The 22,986-nt window shown below is 46.2% G+C and overlaps 1 protein-coding gene across 1 annotated transcript in view; it reads left to right on the forward strand.

Annotated features, from left to right (window-relative positions):
- Positions 1–20,290, forward strand: part of LOC119393233 (zinc finger protein Gfi-1-like) — a 100,105-nt gene extending 79,815 nt beyond the window's left edge. The window contains exon 5 of the mRNA XM_037660146.2: positions 19,472–20,290. Within this exon, the coding sequence (XP_037516074.1) occupies positions 19,472–19,659 (188 nt within the window). The 3' untranslated portion in view covers positions 19,660–20,290. The remainder of the gene's footprint in view (positions 1–19,471) is intronic.
- Positions 20,291–22,986: the final 2,696 nt, after the last annotated feature.

Genomic DNA, 22,986 nt, shown 5'->3' on the forward strand with positions numbered 1-22,986 from the left:
CTCCTTGACGGGACTTCAATCCACATCAAGGAGAAAACGAACAAAAGAAAAAACATAACTGTTGCCAAGGAAGCCTATAAGCGCAGATCCATTTCCTCGGGGTCTCAGTAAAATTACAATGCTTTGTAGCGTAGTGGGTTCCTCGCAAGTGCACTTGGATTGGTTGCCAAGGAAGCCCATGAGCGCAAGATCCATTTCCTCGGGGTCTCAGTAAAGTTCTTCCCCCCCCCCCCGTCTCTCTCCCACGTCAACGTATGTTATACAGCATGACGGGAGAGGGAAATAGCGACCGGACGTTACCCAATGCAAATTGCATAACTGGTGGGCCGTTTAAAGCTTCCAACCCATTACAAAGGTCTGAGCCATAATTCTTCATCGTCATCAGTCGTCGCGTCAACAAAATGCACATAATGCCTTACAGACGTGTAGCTGGTGCCTCGCTTCTCCGCAGAATGACGAATAATGGCTTAGTAGGTGCTTCCCAACTTCACAAAAATTGTGATTTATGGCGTAGTGGGTACCTTTCTAGTCTACTTGTAATGTAGCCCCAAGAGAGCTTACAACGGGCTCTAGAAACGCTGCTCTTCCAGCTTTCGCTGTGACTGTGCTGCGGTTTCAGCGCAGGCCTGGCATTATTTTTTCATACGGCGTTCTTATTTATTTTTATTGCGGTAATGCTTCTATATCACGTTCTTTACTAATATATTTATGTATGGCGGGTAGGCACCACCGTTTTAATACTGTAGAGCTGTTTTCTGCTTGAGTACCCAACACCTCCCAGTAAAACGCCTCTCCAGCGCCCCAGTATCCAGCGCGACACTGGGCCCACAATCAGGCATGGCACTGGACGCTGGTACTCAGTGGCGCTGGGTTTTGCAATAGGGGTAGACCACATGATTATATATGAAGTTGCTGCTGCAAGAAAATGAAAAAAATTAAGCGTCACTAGTACGCAGTTTATAAGCTATGGACAAGTATCTTTTCTGAAGCACCCGTAGTTTACAGCAACCATAGATAGTCTTGCCCGCGTGGCTTGCACAGAGACTGCGGATTTTGTTACATCGCTGCTTATGGCGAACGAGCACTGGCGGCGAGGATGCGATAAAAACAGGCCGAACGCTGACGTCATAGTTCTTTTTATCAGCCTCACAGCCCAGGGCAAAAGATGGCTGCCCTCCTACAAGCGATGAAAAATTTGTTGTATAGTCACACGGCAACGAGAAATTGCAGTATACTAACATATTCGTATGTTTAGCACACGGAGCTGTTAAGCAACCCGTTTTGGTGGCGTAGTGGTTATGGCGTTGCGCTGCTAAGCACCAGGGGCGCGGGTTCGATTCCCAGTCATGTCGGCCGCATTCTGATGAGCGCGAAGTGCGAAACCTAGATTTGGTTGCACGTTCGAGGAGCCCAAGAGGTCAAATATAATCCAGAGCCCGCGGACACTATAGGGCGTGCCTCATAATCATAGCGTGGTTGTGCCCCGGAAGATGCCAGAATTTATTTTAGTTTTTGAATGTTAAGCGGACTTGCTTCACAACACCATTCAGATCCTTTCTGAGGCACCACTTTCCTCTGTGTTCTAAATATACAAAAAGATACGTAGTAGCTTCCCATAATCGCTAGCGCTTTAAGTACGAACTCCTACGCAACCCCCTTCTCCCCTCACGAAAAAAAAGAAGAAAAAAAGAACGTGGGTGTGATTTGTACATCGATAGACGTTATGGGTAACCTGCCTTGAATGGTTTGATGTCCGCCGCCGCATGTCGCTGGAATACCAAAATCATTTCCGAGAAAACTAAAGAGACAGGAAAACTTCTGGTGTGCTTCAAGGTTTCAATTCATTCTGTTTTTGTTTTCCCTTCCTTGGTGTTATTTAATAGAAATATAGAAATAAATAATATCCAATCCACGCTGTGAAGGTGATTGGACAGCGAAGCTGTAAACGACACCTAGAACGGCTACCGACTGCGACGTAGCTTGAAATGGATCACATGACGACGTTCACATGGACTGTACTTAATTATTAGCCAAAGACGTTTGAACGGCCTGCGAATTGGCTTTAGCCGCTACTTCGTGCACGTATCAAGAATGCACCGGAGACCAGCGAAATACACTTAAGCACAGTCTCAATCATACTGCAACAACATTCACCACTGATTTACGAACTGTGGTAGACACTGATTCATCGTTGGACTGCCGCGTCTGGTGAATGCACTGAGACTCCTGGGCAAAGTGTTCATCCGCGGCACGAGCACGACATCGTTGTGCACATTGTCGCCTCTGTTCCCTCCGCCACCCCTCGTATGCACGCAGCGGTTCAGGAGTCCTCACTGCGCCTGGCTCTCGCATCATTGTCACATAACAAATCATTAGCTAGGCCGATTGTTCTTGCACATACGAAAGTGTAGTTACGTCACTCTCTGCTTCGTAAGCTACAGTTGCCGCTGCTCGGAAAGTGCAGCTTATTCAAACGTAATCGCTACCTCGTAACGACTGTGGCGAACGCTATACGCGCGAAGGCGATCAGCGTGGCTTTTTTTTTTTTTTTTTTTTTTCTCCCGAACGGCCTGCGTGGCCGCTGCCGCGGAGGCGAGCGCCATCCGGTGGTATCTTGGTTTGAGCTATTTGGTATTGGTGCATAACTATAGTTGGAAGTTGGCGCCCGTTCTGTTGTTTTGCGTGTTCTTCGTCCTAGTTCAATTTGCACAGAAAAGCTTCTTCAGTTATGAGCCATCCAGTGGTGCTGCAAGGAACCCAGTGGCGCATGCGGCGCACGCCTCCTTGCGCCTCCCGCTGCGTTTGCCTACAGAGACGGCAGACCATTAGAAGGTAGAACTACACACAGATTCGCATGTGACACGTACGAGCGTATAATGTATAAACATAGCGGCCCAAACAAACTCTAGGCTCTCAGCGAATGATCGATGTTACAGTAGAGGAAAATACTGAACCCAGAGAGAGCGTGATTATGCCACTAAACACCCACTAAACTCTCGTGTTCCGAATAGAGCTGGCACCTGCGCCTTCTACGTGCTCTAGCACGTCAACTTTCCCAGTTGTGGAGGCTGTCTTTAAAATAAGTTTTCTTCTTCTGCATGCCATAAAAATGATTGAGCGCCTCTGCTTCGTTGCGAACGCTCTGCTTCTTCTCCTCATGTTCACTGAATGGGGCTGACGTCGTCTCGTGTTCGTCGGGGTTAGCGTGAGCGTAGTCTGTTAATAGGGCTGGCCCAAATATAAGGTTGATAAAAGCCGAACAGATACAGTAGTAAGAGTAAAAGTGGTTGTTTCAGTGTCTAAATCCGGATAGGTAAGAGGAGGAAGAAAAGTCAGTGTCCTTCCACTTGGAGGCTCAACTTCACAAGCGGAACGACTTATCTTTTATGACGAAGATCCCTCGCTGGCACATGCCTATGTTCACTCCAGCAAACGCCAAACAAAACAGTCTGATTGTACTATACATTGGGGCAGTGTATTCATCGTCTGATATTCATCGCCTGACTTGATAGCTAGGTCGTATCGTAGCCACCTATCCTTCATTGCAGTTAATTGTCCGGTTCGCATTGTTTTATGCGGTTCTTAATAGGCCTTAGTAATGCTGTCACTTAGGGAGCTCTCAAAAAAATAAAAAGAACAAGAATTACTGCACAGCTGCTTTAACAGCGACAATGTCAGCACGGCTGATAATTTGACTTGATAGCTTTAATGGGAAGGCTGAATTATAGACCACCACATCATACGCCCAAGTATACCAAAAACAAGTACGACGAAACTCATTTCCTTAGGATAATTAGAATACTAGCTATTCAACTAACACGCACGAACACGCGCATGTGCTCTCACTGGGCATACATCTGCATCTTGCGACAACAGCAGGTAAACTTACATGTATGGTAATAAAATGGCGTGGCGTTCTCTTCGTAACTAAGAATGGCGCCGCGGCACTCGCCGTTAGCGTACGTTAAACTTTCGTTAGTCATTAGGTCGTTTCTCGCACCAAGCTCCCTCTACGTGCGTCTCTAAAAGAAAGTGTAATTGCACGTCCTGTGAGATATTGTTCTCGGCAGTAGCCCAGCCTGGATGCTAATCGTCGCGCACTTTCATTCGCAGGACGGGCCGCTTAAATAGACCATCACTGAAACTGTGCGAGAGGCCGCATTTAGTAAACAAACTGAGCGTATGCAGTGCTTGGCTAATTTAAGTGCAGTGAAGCGCAGAGATCCGCTTCACTATGCATAAAAATGCGCGCTAAACTATCACGCTCGTTTGTATTATTGTAGAGCGTGCCGGTCTCAATAAAAAAAAAAAGAGATGGGGTTAGGCTGCAGCCCTTGGCGAGACCAGCTCCAGCATAGAAGCACAAAGAAATCACGTGAGGCACAGAAGCGATGGACGTAAGGAAATAAAAAGAAAACGAGGTAACGATAGAATGAGGCGGACGAACCCGAGGCAAAGTGCACCCGATGAATAAACGAAGGGTCCAGCGCGGCGTTGTTATACCGGCTACGCGTGTGCGCGAGATTGGAGAACTCGCTGATGAAGGCGGAGAGAGCCCGCTCATCATCATAATCATCACCGCGGAGGCGTCATTAGCCGTCGAGGGCCGCTGATTAGCGAACATGCAAATGCACCGCGCTAGATTTCGGACGGCGCGGACTCTCGGGCAGCTTGCTGCCCGGTACACGGGCCGAGAGAGCAGGCAAAAAAAATATGCTCGCACGCAGCGAGCGGCGCACGCATGGAAAAAGGAGGGGGGGGGGGAGATGGGTCATTTGCATGCAAGTGCGCCCGGGAATTGACCCGCACGTTCCGGTGCCCGCAGCTGCAACCCCGGAGCCGAGCGGCTCTCGCTCTTGCGAGGCGAGAATCCGTGGCCATCCTGAAACGGCGCTCCTGTCGCCGCTGCGAAAAAAGCCCACGGCAATGTAGGCACGGCGCCGTTTTCCGAAACGCGCTGCATACATGGCGGGCACCTGACTTGTCCATAAGGCAGAAATCCAAGCTCCAGAGTCTCTTAAGAGCCGCGCTGAAAAGGCCGCAACTGGCGCCTGTGGTGGTGGACGTTTTGTGAACCTCGCCTTTCGGTGCAGCACACTTTCTTTTCTCCATTCTTTTTTTTTTAATCTTACGAAGTGGACGATGCAGCGGTAATTTAGGGAGTCCAGCCCCTAAATTACCGCAAACGAGTGCAACGAGGACGGCAGTCTCGTCCGTAGCGATACGTATGACGATGATAAAGGCATGACGATAATGTCGACTGCGATGATGTCAGCTGCCAAAATGGCACTTCGTGGCATATAACAGTGTACGGATAAATGTTCCAAGCTCTGAGCTTGAGCCGCAGTAAAATGTTGCACACGTTATCCGTATAGCCCAAACTGTTTAAACAGGGTATTCATCACGGTAACACAATGCTTACCAACGCGTATATACCAGAAAGGAAGTATCAACAAAGCAAACCCAGCTTCGAGTCAGTGGTAGCTTATTCAACCAAAACCTGCTATTTCCAGAGTCAATTTAGTGTTATGTCCCTCAGATAAACGATGTGGGGAGACTCAGTAATTCCTGGGTTTAAATTATGAGGGGTTAATGCACGGTGGGTTAATTATTTATTTAAGATTCCTTGGGGTATATTGTAGGTTTTATTTTACTGTTTTCATTTATTCATTTTTCCTACGCCTGCGTCAGTATTAGAAAGGCTCGGATAAGTGAGACAGAGAGCGAGAGAGGAATATTTACAAAAAGGCAGAGAGGTCGGCCTGAGATGTCGGCCTGTAGGCAGAGAGGTCGGCCTGTATGTTCTGCCTGCTACTCTTCTCCGGGGAAGAGGTGCGGGGGAGCCGAAGAGTAATGAATGACGATGGTAAGTTAGGGAGACGAGAGTATACAGACTCGTCCAGTTGGCGCAATGCTATCTATAGTCGTGCATCCAGTACAGTGGCTTGTAGGAAGGCTATGACCGCTCTTACGACCACAGTTGCACTGTTGACGTCTGGCCAAGGACCTAAGACAACCTCGTCAGTTAATGACGTATTATGAAATTGTTCAATACAGGAAATTAGTTCCTGTCGTCCATGTGCGTACGCTGGGCAGGTACAAGATACGTGGTCAAGTGTTTCTGGCACTTGTCAGTGATCACAACTGGGACCGGTGTCACTGCAGCCGATGACGTGTGCATAACGTCTTGTGAAGGCCACACAAAGACGAATCCGGTGAATCATACTTGCGATGCTTTGCTTTCGTTTACGAGGGATGCGGAACCTTATTTCCGGGTCCCGTTGGTGCAATCGCCGGTGTCATCGCTCGGAAAAGTTAATCTAATACCATGCTTCTTGATTAGGTATTTGAAAAGAATTACCGCGCTGCCAAATTTCAGATATTTTCCGCATGCTCCAATAACCACCATTGGTATTGCAGAGGTTTTAGATGCGAAGTATCTTAAGGCGGAGTTCAATCCGGTGGTGGTGGTGGTGGTGTGCGGCGTGACCGCCCTTACTGCGCATGCGCATACCCTCCCCACTCCCCCTCCCCCTCTCCACATCCCCTCTCCACTTTACCTCCCCCTCCCCCTCTCCCCTCCCCCTTTCCACTCTTCCTCTGAAACGCGGGCTAGACATGCCGAAATTCTCTCCTGCGCAACGCCGCGATGAGCACCAGCGCATGCGCATCCCCTCCCCCTCTCTCTCCTCTCCTACGCTGCCCCCCTCTCGCACGCCTGCCGACTGCGTTCCCCGCTCGCCCTGTGAGAATTAACGGCCAGGCTAAGGGAAGACAAGACGCGCGTAGCGTTCCTCTTCGCGTTCCACGACGCGAGGTCGGTAGCATGCCCAAAGAACGCCAACGGAACGCGATCGTGCAAGTGCTCCGGCTTCGCATCGCCTCATGGTCCCCTTTAGCGGGAAATGGTGTAATTTTTTATTGTTTGCTATGTTTATTATGTTTTGTAAGATAAAAATTGATTGATAAATTGATTGATTGATTGATTGATTGATTGAGAGGTATATCGGAAGATATGGCCCTAACAGGATAAACAGTGGCCGAAGAAGAGATGGGTCTCGAACCAAGGCCTCGACGCATACCTTCTCGTAATAATAATATTATCTGGGGTTAACGTCCCAAAATCACGATATGATTATGAGAGACACCGTAGTGGAGGGCTACGGAAATTCTGACCACCTGGGGTGCTTTAACGTGCACCTAAATCTAAGTACACGGGCCTCAAACATTTTCGCCTCCGTCAAAAATGCAGCCGCCGCGGCCGGGATTCGATCCCGCGACCTTCGGGTCAGCAGTCGAGCGCCATAACCAGTAGACCACCGTGGCGGGGCATACCTTCTCGTATACCAGAACTCAAGTATGGACAGGGCAAACAGCCCAAGAGTAGCCTTTCCTTCGTCGGAAACCGATTCGAAAGAATGAGGTGTTAACCTTTGGCCAAAAGTGCGCTACGTTCAATAAGAAAAGCCCGTGCCGATTATGTAGGGTGTAAGCAACTTGGTTTTTGGACATCTCGCAGCTCACATGTCGCATAAATATTTTTAGTCCATTAGGGTTTATTTCACTGGCAAAAGCGGCACGAACTGCGAGGTCAAGTTTACGAGCAAGCCGACGCTTTCTAACAATAATAAAAGAAAAGCCATCAGATGTTAGTAATAGATCTATATGTCAGCTGTGTGCTATGCGCATTTTTGCAAATGTCAAGGCACGTAAACACGGCATACTAATGCTGAGTCATGGCCCTAAGGTCTTCCGCTTCTTCAGGGGTCTGTCGTCCAGAGTAGGCAATGCGGCGTTAAGTGCCAGAGCTTCTGTGTTGTGATATACGGGCGGTGACAAAACATGTGTGAGATTGTTTCCGGTGCATCGCATTTTCTGCCAGTTAGTGCCACGTTCGCGGCCTATCTTATGAAGACGATGCCTCCTGTATTCCTTCCCGAGTCTCAGTGTGTTTAATAGTGTTGCATGGCTTCTCTTCACTTTGGGGGAATTCCTGGATGTGAAATCTGGGTGTAATGGTGATCATGGCGAAAGTTACGATTAGTCTAGCGCACACCGCAGGCTGTATGTTTTGTAAAGGAGACCACTGCCATAACCGAGTGTCGGGAGAAGGCAGTAGGTACTGAGTCCGTTTGCGCAAAGCATGGCTTCTGTATCTGCTTGCTCATCTCCTAAGATTCCACAATATCCGGGCATGCACCGGAGCGCTATGAAGTGGACATCCTCATGCGCTTCCGCAAATAACGTAACTGTGTCTATAATGAACTTCAATAATGTTTATAATAAGTTATAATATCTGTAATAACGTATGTAATGGGCTGCTGGATCCCTCCTCTGCTCAGTGGATATCTAACTCTTTGCAGAGCTGCCTTTAGAATATCAAAATGAGGTCCACCGCCATGGTGCGTCAATGCAGATGAGTCGTATTGCTTCACGGATGGTTACGAAATAGGCGACGTCAGGGACACTGCTGTTTGAGCACAAAATTTAGGAAGAAACCACTCAGCTTAATTTTTCCTCACATACAAAAACATTCGAGTTTAGTTGCCTGAAACAGTCATCGAGGTAGAGAATTTCAATTTTCATTTTCCCTTTAGCGTTCTTGTTAAGCAGGTATAGTGAAAATGAAACTGGAAAAAAGTAGTGTAATTAACAACTGGAAAAGAACGAAGGCCTGAGACTGGGCCCAATTGTTTTACGAGAAAGCTTGTCTCTGTCGCGGTTTCACGTTCCGTTCAAAAACTGTCCGAAAATTTTACTCGACATTCGGTTTTTATCAGAAAAGGTACAACATTGCTATATTCGGTTTCGTAGAAATGCGATCGACATACACAGAACTTCTGTAATGAAGGGTTTATAGTTTTCAAAGAACTGTTAAGCTTGTACATTGTCAGACGACCGCGTGCTGCAGATGAAAAAAAAAACAACTAATAAGAGAAAGAGGAGTGTTTATGGAACACGGCACTATGTTCTTTAGGTTATCTAAGTATATCAAAATATTATCATTCAAGCATGCATACGAACATCTTGAAAGCACTACTAGCGGTAGTACACGTTCAAAAAAAATCGATGAAATGGCTCTCCAATAAAGTTATAAAGAGGGAAGTGATTAAACCATGCGTCTGAGCTAAAAAAATTGTGTCGGCGCACACTAACGCAAGGAATAAATCGCAGCGGCGCAGTGTGGGAGATTAGCGCTTTAGCAGCCGTTCCACCTAGATCATAGATCCCTTATGAAAGATTGGTTCTACCAACTCGGCCCTGTTATGGAGGCGGATCGGTGGGCTCATAGTAAGACTGGAACCTAAGCCGCGCGGTGGGCAGGCACCGCGTAGGCATGTGAGCGATATCAACAGCGAGAGGCGGAAAGGGAGTGGAAGGGACGGGGAGACGCTTTTCGCGCCTGCAGCCCTCAATCACCACAACGTTCGCCGAACGACGCGCGAGAGCGCTGTGTAATAATCTCGCCAGCGCCAACGACGACAGACCCCGAACCGCAGGCGACGCCCACGAAAACGTCGGTGGAATCTCGCCCCCATTTTCGCCGCACGTCGGCCACCGTCGTGCCTCCGCCAACCTCCTCTCCCACACATCCCAAAGCTCTCTTCAAAACGCCGCCGCGCGAAGTTTCGATAAAAACTTTCCTCGAGTACTGAAAAAGAGAGGGAGGGAGGAAAACGCGAACAGAAATATTACACTTCTTGATTTATTGCCAATAAGACGCGCCGACTTTGGCGCCTTAAAATTGTCCCCATTCTAGATTTTCTCTCACTTTGGCTCTTTCTTTTTTTTCTCTCGTGAACCTTTACTCGCTTATTTCTTTTTATACCAAATTCGCTTTAGGATTATTTCGGTTTGTACTCTTAAGGTTATCTTCCTCCGTGTACGGGCATAGGCGAGCGCATAGAGACGTTGAAGAGAAGATGCTCTGCGTTACCAAAATAAGAAAAAAAAACGCCCACTCTGCAGGCATGAAGAGATTCTTTCCCAAGTTATAGGGGAAAATAGCTCCCCTTTTTCCTTCTTTCTTCCGCTCTTTCATCCTATTTTCGCTATCAGCTCGCTCGAGAGACGAGGATATAGAACGCGCCGCGCTCGCGGCACAAGTGGATCCCAGGCTGCAGATTATGTTTTATTGCTTACTCTAAACGCCGCACCGCATCCTATTCCTCAAAGAGTACTCGTCTAAATGTCGTCTGGAATCTCATTTCGGCTCACATCCTTATCGCGAACTTATAACACTGACGCCTCAGCACGGTTTAAAAGAAAAAAAAAAGGGAGAAACACACCACAACGGAGGCTAGGAATTCACCGAGCGCCTCTTTCTCATTTCTTTTTCAAAACATTCGTGAAAAGAAACACCGGCCTTCTTATTTTTTACTTCAGCTGCAATTCCTCCGCCGCCGTCGTCGCCCTTGCAGTGTAAAAGCGCTGCTCGCTTCCCCGCACTATTGGCTTCACTGCGAGGTGATTCGTGGTGCGGCGAAAACCGCTTTCTGCGGTTGAAAAAAGAAAAAAGAAAAAGAGAGACTCATGTTGCGGCTTCGAATGGGAGAACATTGGGACGAGAGAGCGCTCCTTCGGGCACAGCCGCGGAATAGGGAAGGAGAAAAAAAAAGAACGACGAGAAGAAGACGAGGGCAGAGAATGGAATTTCCGCAGCCACGTGGGAAGAAACAAGAGCGCGCCGAGAATTGTCTTCAAATGTCTCCTCCCGCCCCTTTCTTTCCACACCTCGGAGGTCATTGGCTGCCCCTGGCGCCGAATCGAAGGCGCGTACGGCTGCATTCCGCAAAGCACCCGCCGAAAGTGCTCTTCTTCTAAGCCGATCTCTTTCTCACACTCTCGCTCACGAATTCCGAGAGCAACCTCGCTCAAAAAGAATAGAATGCTGTGTTTCGCAAATGTGTGCATGCATGTGTGCGTGCGTGTGCGCATGTGTCCGTGTGAGCGTGTGCGTGCGTGAGTATATATGCGCGTGTGTGCGTGCGTGTGTGTATGTGTTTAAATGTAATGTTAGTACTATTTACTGCGGCGGTTAGTGATGTTTCACATCGCTAGCCACATCAGCGGCACACACTTCGAGTACGTGTTGCCCAATTCTTGCTAAAGTTTTGGACCACTTTCTCATTTGTTTTTGTTTTTTATTGTTGATATTCAATTCTTACTCAGAGCAACAGTCAGATAATCGCGATGTGGAACATATTAGCGAAGCCAAATAACATTTACGGACGGCAAACTACGTTATGTGGGTCCTTCAAGTTTTTGAGCTCTAAAACGCCTAATTGGTGTTTTCTGTTCTCTGAAGTTATAGAATGAGACAAAAGGGAACCGTGCAGCATGATTTCCGGTTGTCACAACCTTGTGAAGGCAAGAAGAGCATAGGGTAAATTGCTTTATTGTGTTTAAATAAAATGTAGAAATTAAATGTTAAAAAGAATCGATGTGAACAAAAAAGACAACTTACCAACGGTAGGATCCGAACCCACATCCTAGATGAATTCACTCGATGAATGTGCGCGTTATCAGAAGGTGTTAAGCATTTTACTCAAGAATGCAGACCTCGATGTCACTAAAAATGGGCTAACGCCACTGTCATTAAGCTGCCCAAACTTCCATGCTGCTTTACAGCAGGGTTTTGTACTGACGGACTGCTACAACGCTGATATGTACTCTATCGAAACACTGCTATAACTCGCAAGAGATGTTTCGACTAAGAACTTTAAATGTGCAGTATGGTTTTCAAGAGGAGTACCCTTCCGACGTTGCTCAGTGAGAGTTGATGAACTTGGGCCAGTCTCACAATATAATCGTTTTTAATGCTATCCATTAGGTTGCACTGTTCCATTGCGCGGAAGTTCGACAAACTGTCGAAGGTGCAGCGTCCAGCGTTCCTGGCTTTGAATAGAGTGTGATCTCAAGAAAGAATCTTTGTGTGCGCGTGTTGGCACGAAGTATGAAATTCTCTCTTCCTCCTCCTCCTCATCTTTCAGTCTCCTCTCTTCTTCAGTGCAGGGTAGCCAATCGGGCTCGGTCTGGGTAGCCTCACTGCATTTCCCCTTACGTCTCTTTCAAGAACCTCTAACTCGAAATATCGAAGTTTTAAGTAAGCATACACAGGCTTCAGTCACTTATCTCGACTATTGTGAAGTGTACGCGAGTGCGAATGGAAAACCATTTAGATAAACGAAGTACTGAAAGTAAGGAAGAGGATATTTAAAGCGGCTTCCTACAAATAATCACGTACTTTTCAAGTATTATTAAAGCGCCCTTGTCTGGCCTGAAAGATAGCAACGCGGTTGACCCGTGCGATTAAGCAATAACGGAACGATATTTCGTCGGCACTTTTCTTGTAAATGCGGTGCTCAACTACTCTCAGAACGTGCTTGATTCTTACTCGCCACTGAGATGACACTTTCTTGTTTCGTACTCGTGCTATGATCTCGCTTCGCCTTAAAGAAGCTTTACTTCCGGACATCTGAGTGATATATATATGCAAAGTGGGCCATGAGTCGGTGTGACTCCTATGAATGAATGAATGAATGAATGAATGAATGAATGAATGAATGAATGGCGGTGACATAAATGTAGATAGACGTATACGTATATTTTAAGTACACTTGTACAAACCTGCACACGCATGCATAATAACGGTCCGAATTCGCGAAGATTCATCAGTGACCGGCCCCATTCGCTAATATTATGTTCAGCGTCAGGTTTCCCTGGAAACTGCTTAATTGCGAATTCTGTCGCAATAACCTTCTGCGAACACGAGCTAAGATGCGTGCGAACTTATAGTTGGTTCATGCGCGTAATTATGAAGTCGATTTGATTCCATAAATGAATTGAATAAGTGTAACAACAGTGAATAACATATCTGTTCAACCCATGCTGACGTGACAAACAAATCGAAAATAGAAAAACAAAACAAAAAAAAAACAGGAAGTCCTGCGACAAGACATTACGCGATTTCTTTCCGCCTATAAGCGCTATGCAAGCGGCGCTCGCGCGAACTTTTCTGCTGCGTGCTTCTGCTGCGTTTTGAACATCGTGGCTAACAGCGATGTTCTGGCTAACAGATTAACACAAATGAAGACGAAAAGTGGACACGGCACAGCGCTCACTATAACTGAATTTTTATTCGCTTGAACCTCTCTCGATAACGCCTTTACCCTCGAGTTGTTAGTAAAAGGTACGTTTCCGCCAATCCTGATGGCAGACATATTATTGGCAAACATATTCTTGTCTGAAAGCAAGCAGCTGCGTCCTCGGAAACGGAAGGAAACACAGGCAATATTTGTTCAGCCGGGACAAATGCACATATACGAACAGGGTGCGAATCATTGACTGTGTAACTCGGGCTTGCAGTCCTCACACGCGGAGTCCTATAAACCCGATTTGTTTAAGACCGTGAAACTTCTTTTAGTGGTGCTCTTGTCTTTTCTGTTATTTCCGTCAAATTTCGTTAGTGACAACGGTGTTTAATAGATGTGCTGGAGTTCTAATTCGCTTTAAATTAATTGGCAAGCCTGCTGTACGCACCTTATAAACTTTCACGGTGAAAAGTAAGTCGGATTGTTTATGATTGTTAACAACTTGTGAAATAACGGAGAGTTCGAACATGGTCATTTCATTAAAGAGTAGCGGCACAAGAAGAGACGGAAAGAAGGCTCCACATGAATGCGTGTTGCGCGACCACTTCATCTTACTATTTTCTCAGTTCGCGCTTGAGCTGAAACAAACTCTTAAAGGGACACTAAAGAGCAAAACGATTTTTCTCCCATTAGTAAAGTAGTCTTCCACGATACCAAAAACACCACGCTTGCTTTGAGAAGACGCTTAATAAGCGAGAAAACGCGCAAAAAGAAAATACAGGTGGCGACGACACCTTGGAATTCCCGCACCATTTGCCGTGACGTCACATATTTTTGACGGCGCCGGCTTGGGCCTACGTATTTCCTAATCGGTTAAATCGAAGTACATTGTCTTCTGAGTGGGCCAGAGACTTGACATAACGAGTTTGTGGAAATTTCGTCGAGCCAGTGGCGCCAAAATACGTTAAATGCTCTTTGAGACCTTTTACGTCATGAATTGCAAAGTTCGGCGCGAAATTTAAAAATGAAACTTTGAACTTGGTTTTCTCCTCTAATAATAAACCTATGGTGGTGAAATAAACTACACAAGAGTTCTCCGAGCACACTTTATCAATCTAAACAAATTCATTGTTTCGCTTTAGCGTCCCTTTAATTGTAGGCTCTACCGAAGGGTTCCACGGGACACCACAATTTTCGTAATGCACTGGTCTGTTTATCGATTCCCGACGATAATATCTCCGATTGTCAAGAAAATACTGCCCCACGCGTTTCATCAATTCTTCAAAACGTCTGCTATTTCATTATCTCGCGTTCTTTTAGCGATCAACTAGCTGACCACACCTTTTTAATCAGCTGATTTCGCTAACGACGGGAAAAAATGCCGATAAGAGCCAAACAATCCGCTAAATAATTGATCTGACAGTAATGAAGACCACTGCGAAAAACTCGTCAAAGGTACAGCTCGCGGGTCAAAAACGCAGTGACGCGTTTCAGACCGGTTGCCGCGAGGCGGCCACGTTAAGCGTGCGTCGAGCGCACCCCCTCCCACCTCCGCCTTCTTCCGTACGCCCACCCCTACGCCCCCTCCACCCACACCGCACCCAAAAAAGAACCCGTCTCGCCTCCTCGCCCTTTCTCTTCCCCAGTCGCGTTGTACATACCACGTGTGATTGAATGCAGATGGCCAGATTACTTAATTGCCCTGGGGACGTGTTGCGCCCCGTAAGGGCGCTGCGCCGCACGCTCTTCGCGAGCCAACCCCGCTGTGCCCCGCTGCTATTACGCCATCGGCGAGGCACACACAATCAGGCTGGCCATTAACAATGCACGCCACCAGGGGCGCAGCCTGCCAAGGCCCCTGGAGGAAGGGGATGTCGCGAGGAGGTAGCGGGTGCTGCTGCGAATAGGCACGTGATTCCTCTACTCTGGCATGTACAGTCACCGGGCCATCGCCCAGAGCTAAAGCCCTCGACGGCTGCACCTTCAAAACGGAAGCCTGTACCATAAGCTAACTGTGGTCATCACTTGCGTAAAGACCATTTCCTCGGCACCCTTTGGAGGGTATCGCAAGTTGTGCGCATCCTTTCTTCATCAGTCGGAATTATTATGCCAGGAGATGCGCGAATATTTAAGTGAACGTCGTTTCTTACCTCTCATTTCGCGCAATTTCAAATGTTTTTATTTTCATAGCACGACACATGCCTACTGTTGCGGGCTGGGGGAAGAATCAGGTGCTGTGAGGCGACGGAACCTCATTATATATTTCATTACTTACATAGCATGACGGACGCAGTGTCACAGCCGACCTCTTCATCCTAGGTAAAATGTGACAGCGCTACCCATTGGATGGAACTTCCCATTATATCTTGGGAAAGCCCCAAGTAATGTTACTCCGAAGAAAAAAAAAACATTTTAATGATCTATTCAAAACTCGAGAATATGCTGAATTTAGCGTAGGCTGCTATCAAATGAGCTAGAATGTTGCAAGGAAAACTGCTTATATATGTAATGCCGCGATGACATCGCCACAATTAGGCAGTCCATCTCAAGAAACAACAGACTCGGTCATTTTCCTTTGAGGTATCTTGTTTGTGTCAGAGAATTTCTGCTTCAGACATCCTTGCCATATGATGTATCCATCAAGTTTCAAAATTAAACTTTGTCGGAGCCTTAAATCCTGAGTTGTCTTGGTTCTTATTTTCTGCCTTAAAAAGTGCCCCTGATTGTGGTTCTTGTTAAGGCAGAAAACTTGGAAACTTAGACTTTTACTTAGAACTCAACATGATGAAGGCGTTTAACGTCCATTAGTTTATTATTTTAATCGCTGAGTTTGCACTAGGTGAATGAAAAACTTGATATTCCACTCACTTTCACTGACAGTGTTGTCATCTCTTTTACTTCTCCGAAACAAACCTTAAAAAATAAATTTGTCGATTTAAGAGTGCCTTTGTTTCAGCCTAGAGAATGATGAAGTATGTGTAGGAATGAACGTTGAACTGGTACTGCTGGCGTCATCACGGAGTTGGTAACGGCACGAAAGTAATATTTTACATTGTCAGGCATCATTATACTGAAGCTGTCGTACGAAGAAATCACCTTTTACTTCTGTGATATTTAGCAGCTCAGGAAAGGGAAGCAACTACTCGTCACTTGCTTGTTGTCAAAGGCATACGAGGAAATTCACAAGCATCTCCTAGTAAGAACGCTTGCCAGCTCACAAAAAGTTTGTCCCGGTCTAGAGTTCGAACGCGGAACCTCCACCTTGCACGCTTTTGTAGAACTGATTTGCCGTGGTACCACAGCATACCATATCTCTAGGACGAAAAAAAAAAAGCGATTGTTATGCAGAACAAATGACGCAGTTAACCCATGCCACGTAATTTGATACGCTCTCACTGGGAACAAGGACAGCATCATTCTACCCGCTGTGTTGTTACTGTGACTCGTGTTTTATAAGACAACCACCCCTCTCACCTTACCTACTACCTTCAGTGTCATAAAGCTTTTCAGTGTTTTATGTGCTTTTCGCCACACTTGGACCTTGGTAATCATAAAATCCCGCATCGCGATCCGCTGATACTGATTCTAACAAATAATTTTACACTGAATGGTCGCAATCCGTACGGAATGTTGTGCAAAAAGGAAAACAAAAAAAATCTGGGTGTACCATTAGACCATCTTAGACATCTTACTTTCTGCGATTGACAAAAATGTTGCGCTCGACGAATATATCATCCGCGGGTTATGAGCGCCACTTCATTACCTCCAATCGACATTTCTTCTCTTCTCAATAAAATGAAGCGCGGTTATGACAGGGGAGCGGAAGCGATGCAGAACCCCGCGGTACTATACACCGTTTCGCGTTCCTGGCACCCGAGGCGGCGTGACGGCGCGTTTTGCTCCTTGCACTGAACGGAGCAGTGGTTCCGACTCCCTGCAGTCCAGGCTCACGAGCCTGGCTCGCGGGCGAGCCCCCGCCAGGGTTCACTGTCGATAGCTATTCACTGAAACTGGGCCCATTCATCTTGCGCGAGCCCGCGGCCTGAACACGCCGCCAGGAAGACCCCGAGGAGGGGAGGGCGTCCTCGCCCTAGGGGTCGCCGGCGTGGCCGCGGCAGCTCCCACGAAAAATTACTCGCTGATTTAGTCATTGAGAGCAAGAGGGGCCACCGCACAAAAGCGCAACAGAAGAAAACGGGAGCAGCGGGCTCGACATATTGAATGTGTTACGCGATGGGTTCGCTGCGACGTGACACGTCGGCCGCCACCCCCACTTGCGCGCTCTCTGGCGTGCGGAGGCGGGGAAGGGGCTCCCCACCCCGCCTGCCTCATGAGGCGCACTGATCGCGGCAATCGTCGGCCCAATTGCTCTTTTACATGCCGCAGAGCGGGAGCTGGCTGAAGAGGGGGGGGGGGGAGCAGCCGCTTTCTCGCGCGCTTGTCTTTTATTGTGATAATCTTTTCGAACGGGCTCGTGGAGGTGTACTGCGCATATGCCGACAAAGTGGCGACAATGATCGCTGGAATAATTTTAGTTGCCGCCTTCGGAATACGGGAGACCGCTTTGTATTTATAGTACGTATGCACCCTGGCCGTGTTGTCTCAGTGACCCTTAAGAACGATAGGATTCTTTGAACGACGTAGTGTTTTGAGGCCGTCCTTTTTTGGCGCTGTAGTTGTCGGTCTGAATTGTATTCTTTTTATCTTTTAGCTCATCTTTTAGGGAAATTCCCACATGACGAGTAACCAGAATGTATATCATCTAGCGCTTCGGTACTCAGCTGGGTTTATATCTGTCCTCCTGTTTTCCTTAACCATTTAACTTATATATCCGAGCTGTACTCGTCTTATAGCTGTTTGTGTACCAATATTTTCAAACTGTACTCATCTAGACTTCTTTCGCGCCTTTCCATCTTTCAAGTTCTTCCATTCATTTGAGTTTCGACACTTTAACGAGACCTTCAATCATTTCAGTTCACTTACAGACCTGTTCTTCTGTGCTGTTCTAGATAATGATGCAAAACAATAAACGTGCTCTGAAGGAATACCTCTTCTTAGGAGCAGATGCTTTTAAGCAAATGTTTGGGCAAAATAATAGCTGTACAACACCGTTCATATATTATTCGAATCCGTATATAATCTCTAATTTTCGTGAGCAAGAATATTAGTGAACTCCGCCAGCCTTTTAAGGGGGAAAATAATTTGTAGGGTCATAAAGTAGAGTTTAGAACGAGTAAACCTGCATATGCATTCTTACGTATCTAAGAATGCACACTAAGGCAATCATCTGATGGATACGTTTACTGCTTGCCATGGTCATAACACTGATACTTTCTTCTCGGCTCCTTATGCGTCGTGAGGTTGTCGTGCAAATTGTTTAGTGCGATAATTGTGCAATTAGAACTGACTGAAACGTACAGACATAAAACAAATGACTACCATGAACAGAAGTCTCGCAATAAAACTATGCTTCAAATAAATTAAAATTTCAGAAGCAGAGTGTACTTGCTTACTGCAGATCAAGCAGTAGGAATGTACAATTGTTTGGGCGAGTTTTGATTCGGCTTTTTTTTTTGCAGCAGCAGCCAATATATATATATATATATATATATATATATATATATATATATATATATATATATATATATATATATATATATATATATATATATATATATATATATATATTGACACACTTCACGTTTTGTGCATAGTGAAAGGCGTCAAATGATTTCCCTGGCATTCTCGGGCTTGTTCACTGCAACAGTATTCGCAAAGGAGTTCGTAATATTTAGAGTAGGTCATAAGAGAAGGCGCTGGTCAGTACTGACAGCGAACGAGTCATTCGCGGAGGCTAATGGCGAAAGAGTTAGGATTTGTAAATTCAGTCCCAGTTTCACTTGCCAAACGCTTTCTGTGGTTGTGGCTGTTTCACCAGACAAAGTGGATGCTTTATAGATCTACTACGTCCAGCATATCGTCTAGGCGGTGGATTAGTGGAATAGAGAGCGAATTGGGATAGCTGATACTGTAGCAGAAATTTATTGAAAGGAATGGGGTTAGCGGGCCTCATGATGCTTATGGTAGATAACCGCTTGTATATCGGAGTTACAGTGTGGATGTTATGTGAATAGAACCGCGTTTCATGATAACAACATAGATACAAGGATATTCGCAGGTGTAATGCGGTGCCAACTGGCTTAAAAGAGCGAATAATTGCAGGGGGAAACCTTCACCTTGACAGTGGACATAAATAGACTAACGATGGTGATGATGAGGCGCACGCTGATGAAGCGCTGGCTTTTGTCGCGCAAAGTGGGCGAAAGCCATCAACCGTCGCTGCTGCTGAAACGTGCCCCTCTTCTTGTCGTTCGCAGGTGAAAAGCCGCACAAGTGCGCCGTGTGCGGCAAGGCGTTTAGCCAGTCCTCGAACCTGATCACCCACAGCCGCAAGCACACGGGCTTCAAGCCGTTCGCTTGCGATGTGTGCGGCCGGGCCTTCCAGAGGAAAGTGGACCTGCGCAGGCACAAGGAGACACAGCACGCTGACATCCGGCCCATCTAACCACGTCGGAAACTACGACTGCGCACCGCCGCCGCCGCCGCTAAGCGTCGCCTGCTGCTCCTAGCGCTGCTGCTGCTGCCGCTGCCACCACGACGCGCTGCCTGTGTATACCGTGCGGCTCCAGCGCGAGCAGCAATGTAACACACTGGGACATCCTATTGAATCGAGAAACGGCACGAATCGCTGACAGAGAAGACGACGCCGTTCGGATCAAGGAAACGTCCTTATAGAACTATAGCAACCGCGGGGCATCGCGAAGACCCCCTCGAATTGCGAGTGCGTCATGACGCGAAAGAATTAGGGGGATGCTATAATTTCGTGTCGCTGTGCACCCACGTGTATCCGTCTTTCTTGCGCGAGTTATTTTACTGCGCGCACGCGACGTGGACTTGCTCCGTGTACCCCTTTCGATTTTGCGCACGGATGCTTGTGTTTGGAGGGTGACGGTATCCGTTGCACTGGTGAATCGTGCGTGATATTGTGAACGAGATTTTTGCCCAAAGTTGTTTTTAGTGATCGGGCAAGGGTATTAATTAAGCGAGAAAACTGCAACCATTGAGTCGTTACAGTCTCAGCAATTTAGCAGAACATATGTCAATACCGGTGATAAATTTTCATTCTCTCTCTCTCTTTTTTTACATACTATCTAGTTATGGCTAGGCAATCTCACGATTGTACAGTTGCCTTTGCATTCTTTTTTCTCTTCCAACGTTGCACAGCGCAGTCCACAGGGCGGGTTATTTCTTTCCCGCTAGGCAGATGTGGTCGAAACGTTCAAATTTGTTGAAAACGACATGGGAGCAAAGTTCATCACTGTGTTGTTCCATAACTATATACTCGCTGCGAAACTGCGGCACGATATCCAACCACCAACAATGGTGGAGCTTTCTGACGTATCAGAATTACACGAGCCCCCTATTATAAACATAGTCGGGCATATAAGCTGTGCAGCGCGCCATCTGTCGCGCCTGCTAAATTTATTAGTGCGCTGCACGCAAACGACGATAACTTTCACGATTAAAAAGTTCCGGTGCAGTGACTCAATACCAGCATGAGCATGCTTGCCGTCTCGATGTTGTGTCAGGCACTGAACTATTACGAAAATTTATCTGCTAAAGCGTACGAAGCGTTCCAGAGTGTCCACGTGAAGGTTATTCAAAGCGTGTGCTAACTTAAACGTATCGATGTATTTTACATCATCAAAACCAAACATGTAAGTCTCACTCCATGCAGCCGCTTGATGTCCGCGTGATGTCCAAGTTCCTTTTTGGAAAGTTGAAAAAGGGAGGTTCGGGTTTCAGTTTTCGACATTATATTCAGCCTACGTCACTAAATGTATGTAAATAGCTAACACTGTGTGATGTGACTTTTTAGGAGACGTTGGTGCGGTTAGAAGGCACAGGCTACTTTCCTTTTCACAGAAAAAACAATATAGTGGACGCGATGTATTTTTTTAGTGGGCCCTTTAAACGGCAGTTAAGTTCCCTTCACCTGACTGTTTATTCCACCAAGTTAGCTTGAGAAAATATTTTAATCACTTATGATGGAAAGAAAACAGATTCATTGCTGTCGCTTATCTGGTTTGCCTAAGTGTCATTTCCCGCATGTTAAATCAGAATGTAAGACCTGTAATAATTATAAGCCGAATGTTTGGAAGACTAGAGTGGACTGAACTTCTTACGCTGCTTGCTGAAAAATATCTTAGTGATGGTAATGCTTATCAAAACTAAATAACTCATTGCCATTTGCACTAGACCGTCATGACAGTCCATGATGTATAAATTTGGCCTGCATTGTAGCATGCTCTTTGTGAAGATGTTGCTCTGTGAACAGAGACAAAAAAGAATGGTTACGTAACCAAGTGTATTTAACACAGGCAAAACTTTCACCTATGGCGTAGCTCTTCGTGTGAGCCCCATTCTTGGGATTCTAGTCATATCAAGTCAGCTTGCTACCAAAGATAGCTTCACTTCTCGACGTTGCCTTAACCAAAATACTTGCTATTTACTTTGTGCATTTCTTTAGAGTGATCGAGAAGGAAGTGAACGGTGTTTGAGCATACCCAACAATTGCCACTATTGGATGCTATATGAGACGCTATATTGAGAGCCTGTGATGATAACTTTTCATCAGTATGCTATTATGAAGTCTTACCGAGCAAAGCAATACTCTTGAGCACGGTTGTCCCTAATTGATACGCAATTACGTTTAAAATTCGAGCAAGCGCAACTATCCACAGATTGTTCCGCGCCATATTTTTGTTCATATTCTACGTACGAAAATGGAGTTAACCGTGTGTGCGCAGTTAACAGTGCAATATCGGTATAACCTTTGAGCCTAGCTTGGTGTCATAATTCAAATAAGAATGACATCAAGTAGTCAAAAACATTATAAAAATAAAGGCGCGGTAAAGAAGTGCCAGAACCTTGTGTCCCTGCAGCCGCCACAAGAACATATTTTGTATCCAGAGCAACAAGAATTACGGACGCATTATTGGCATTCTTCCTTAACTGTCGTTCATTTATTGCTTTTTTAATGGCGGTGAAAAAGTGGTTCCTATGTCAGAGAGTGTCAAAATTTTTCAATTTGCTATTGACCTGCAAATTGAGCTTTTAATAAGCATGAATGAACGACTTGAAATGCTCAGATGAAATCGGCGCAGAACATATATGTTGCACAGTCCTTTTTAAGGCATACAGTACAGTTGATTGCACGGTGTTACAATAAAATTTCGCCCATGTTGTCGCAGCGATGCCTATGGCCATTACCTTACTCGCAGCTTGACACAGAAGTGAGGCTTTGATAGTCTCGAATACAGCGGCTCTCAGGGAATTTCGTCGCTTGGGAAGAACACTCTCGTCCAGTGCATGAATTTCGACGTGTGTGTGATTCATTGGTCGTTTTTTTTTTTTACGCTATCCGAAATGTGAGCCCCACGTATACCGAACTTTGCTCTTAGCTATCTGAGGTAGATCATTCGCCCGAATATTGTGCTTTCGGCGTTTGTGTTTTGTGGCGTTTGTTAAAGACTGAATACTTGCCTTCACGTAGTGTCGATATCTCAGCTAAGACACTCTGAACGTAGCAGTGATAAAAAAAAAAGTTCGTGCTCACTGCGAGGTACACATTAACAAAAAAACAAAAAAAAACAAAAAAAAGGAGGTAAGCTAAAGCTTTAATGTATGAACAGAACTATTTAGTAGGGACCCCGCATTACTGAAAAACAGTTCTTAGGCTAGAACTGCTCGTAAAAACGGGTGTAAGCCAATAGCGAAGGTGCACACAGTGTTAGGGAGGGGTTGGCCAACCGATGGCAAACGCCACTTA

Source organism: Rhipicephalus sanguineus, chromosome 1 (genome assembly GCF_013339695.2).
Source record: "Rhipicephalus sanguineus isolate Rsan-2018 chromosome 1, BIME_Rsan_1.4, whole genome shotgun sequence".
Taxonomy (NCBI): Eukaryota; Metazoa; Arthropoda; class Arachnida; order Ixodida; family Ixodidae; genus Rhipicephalus; species Rhipicephalus sanguineus.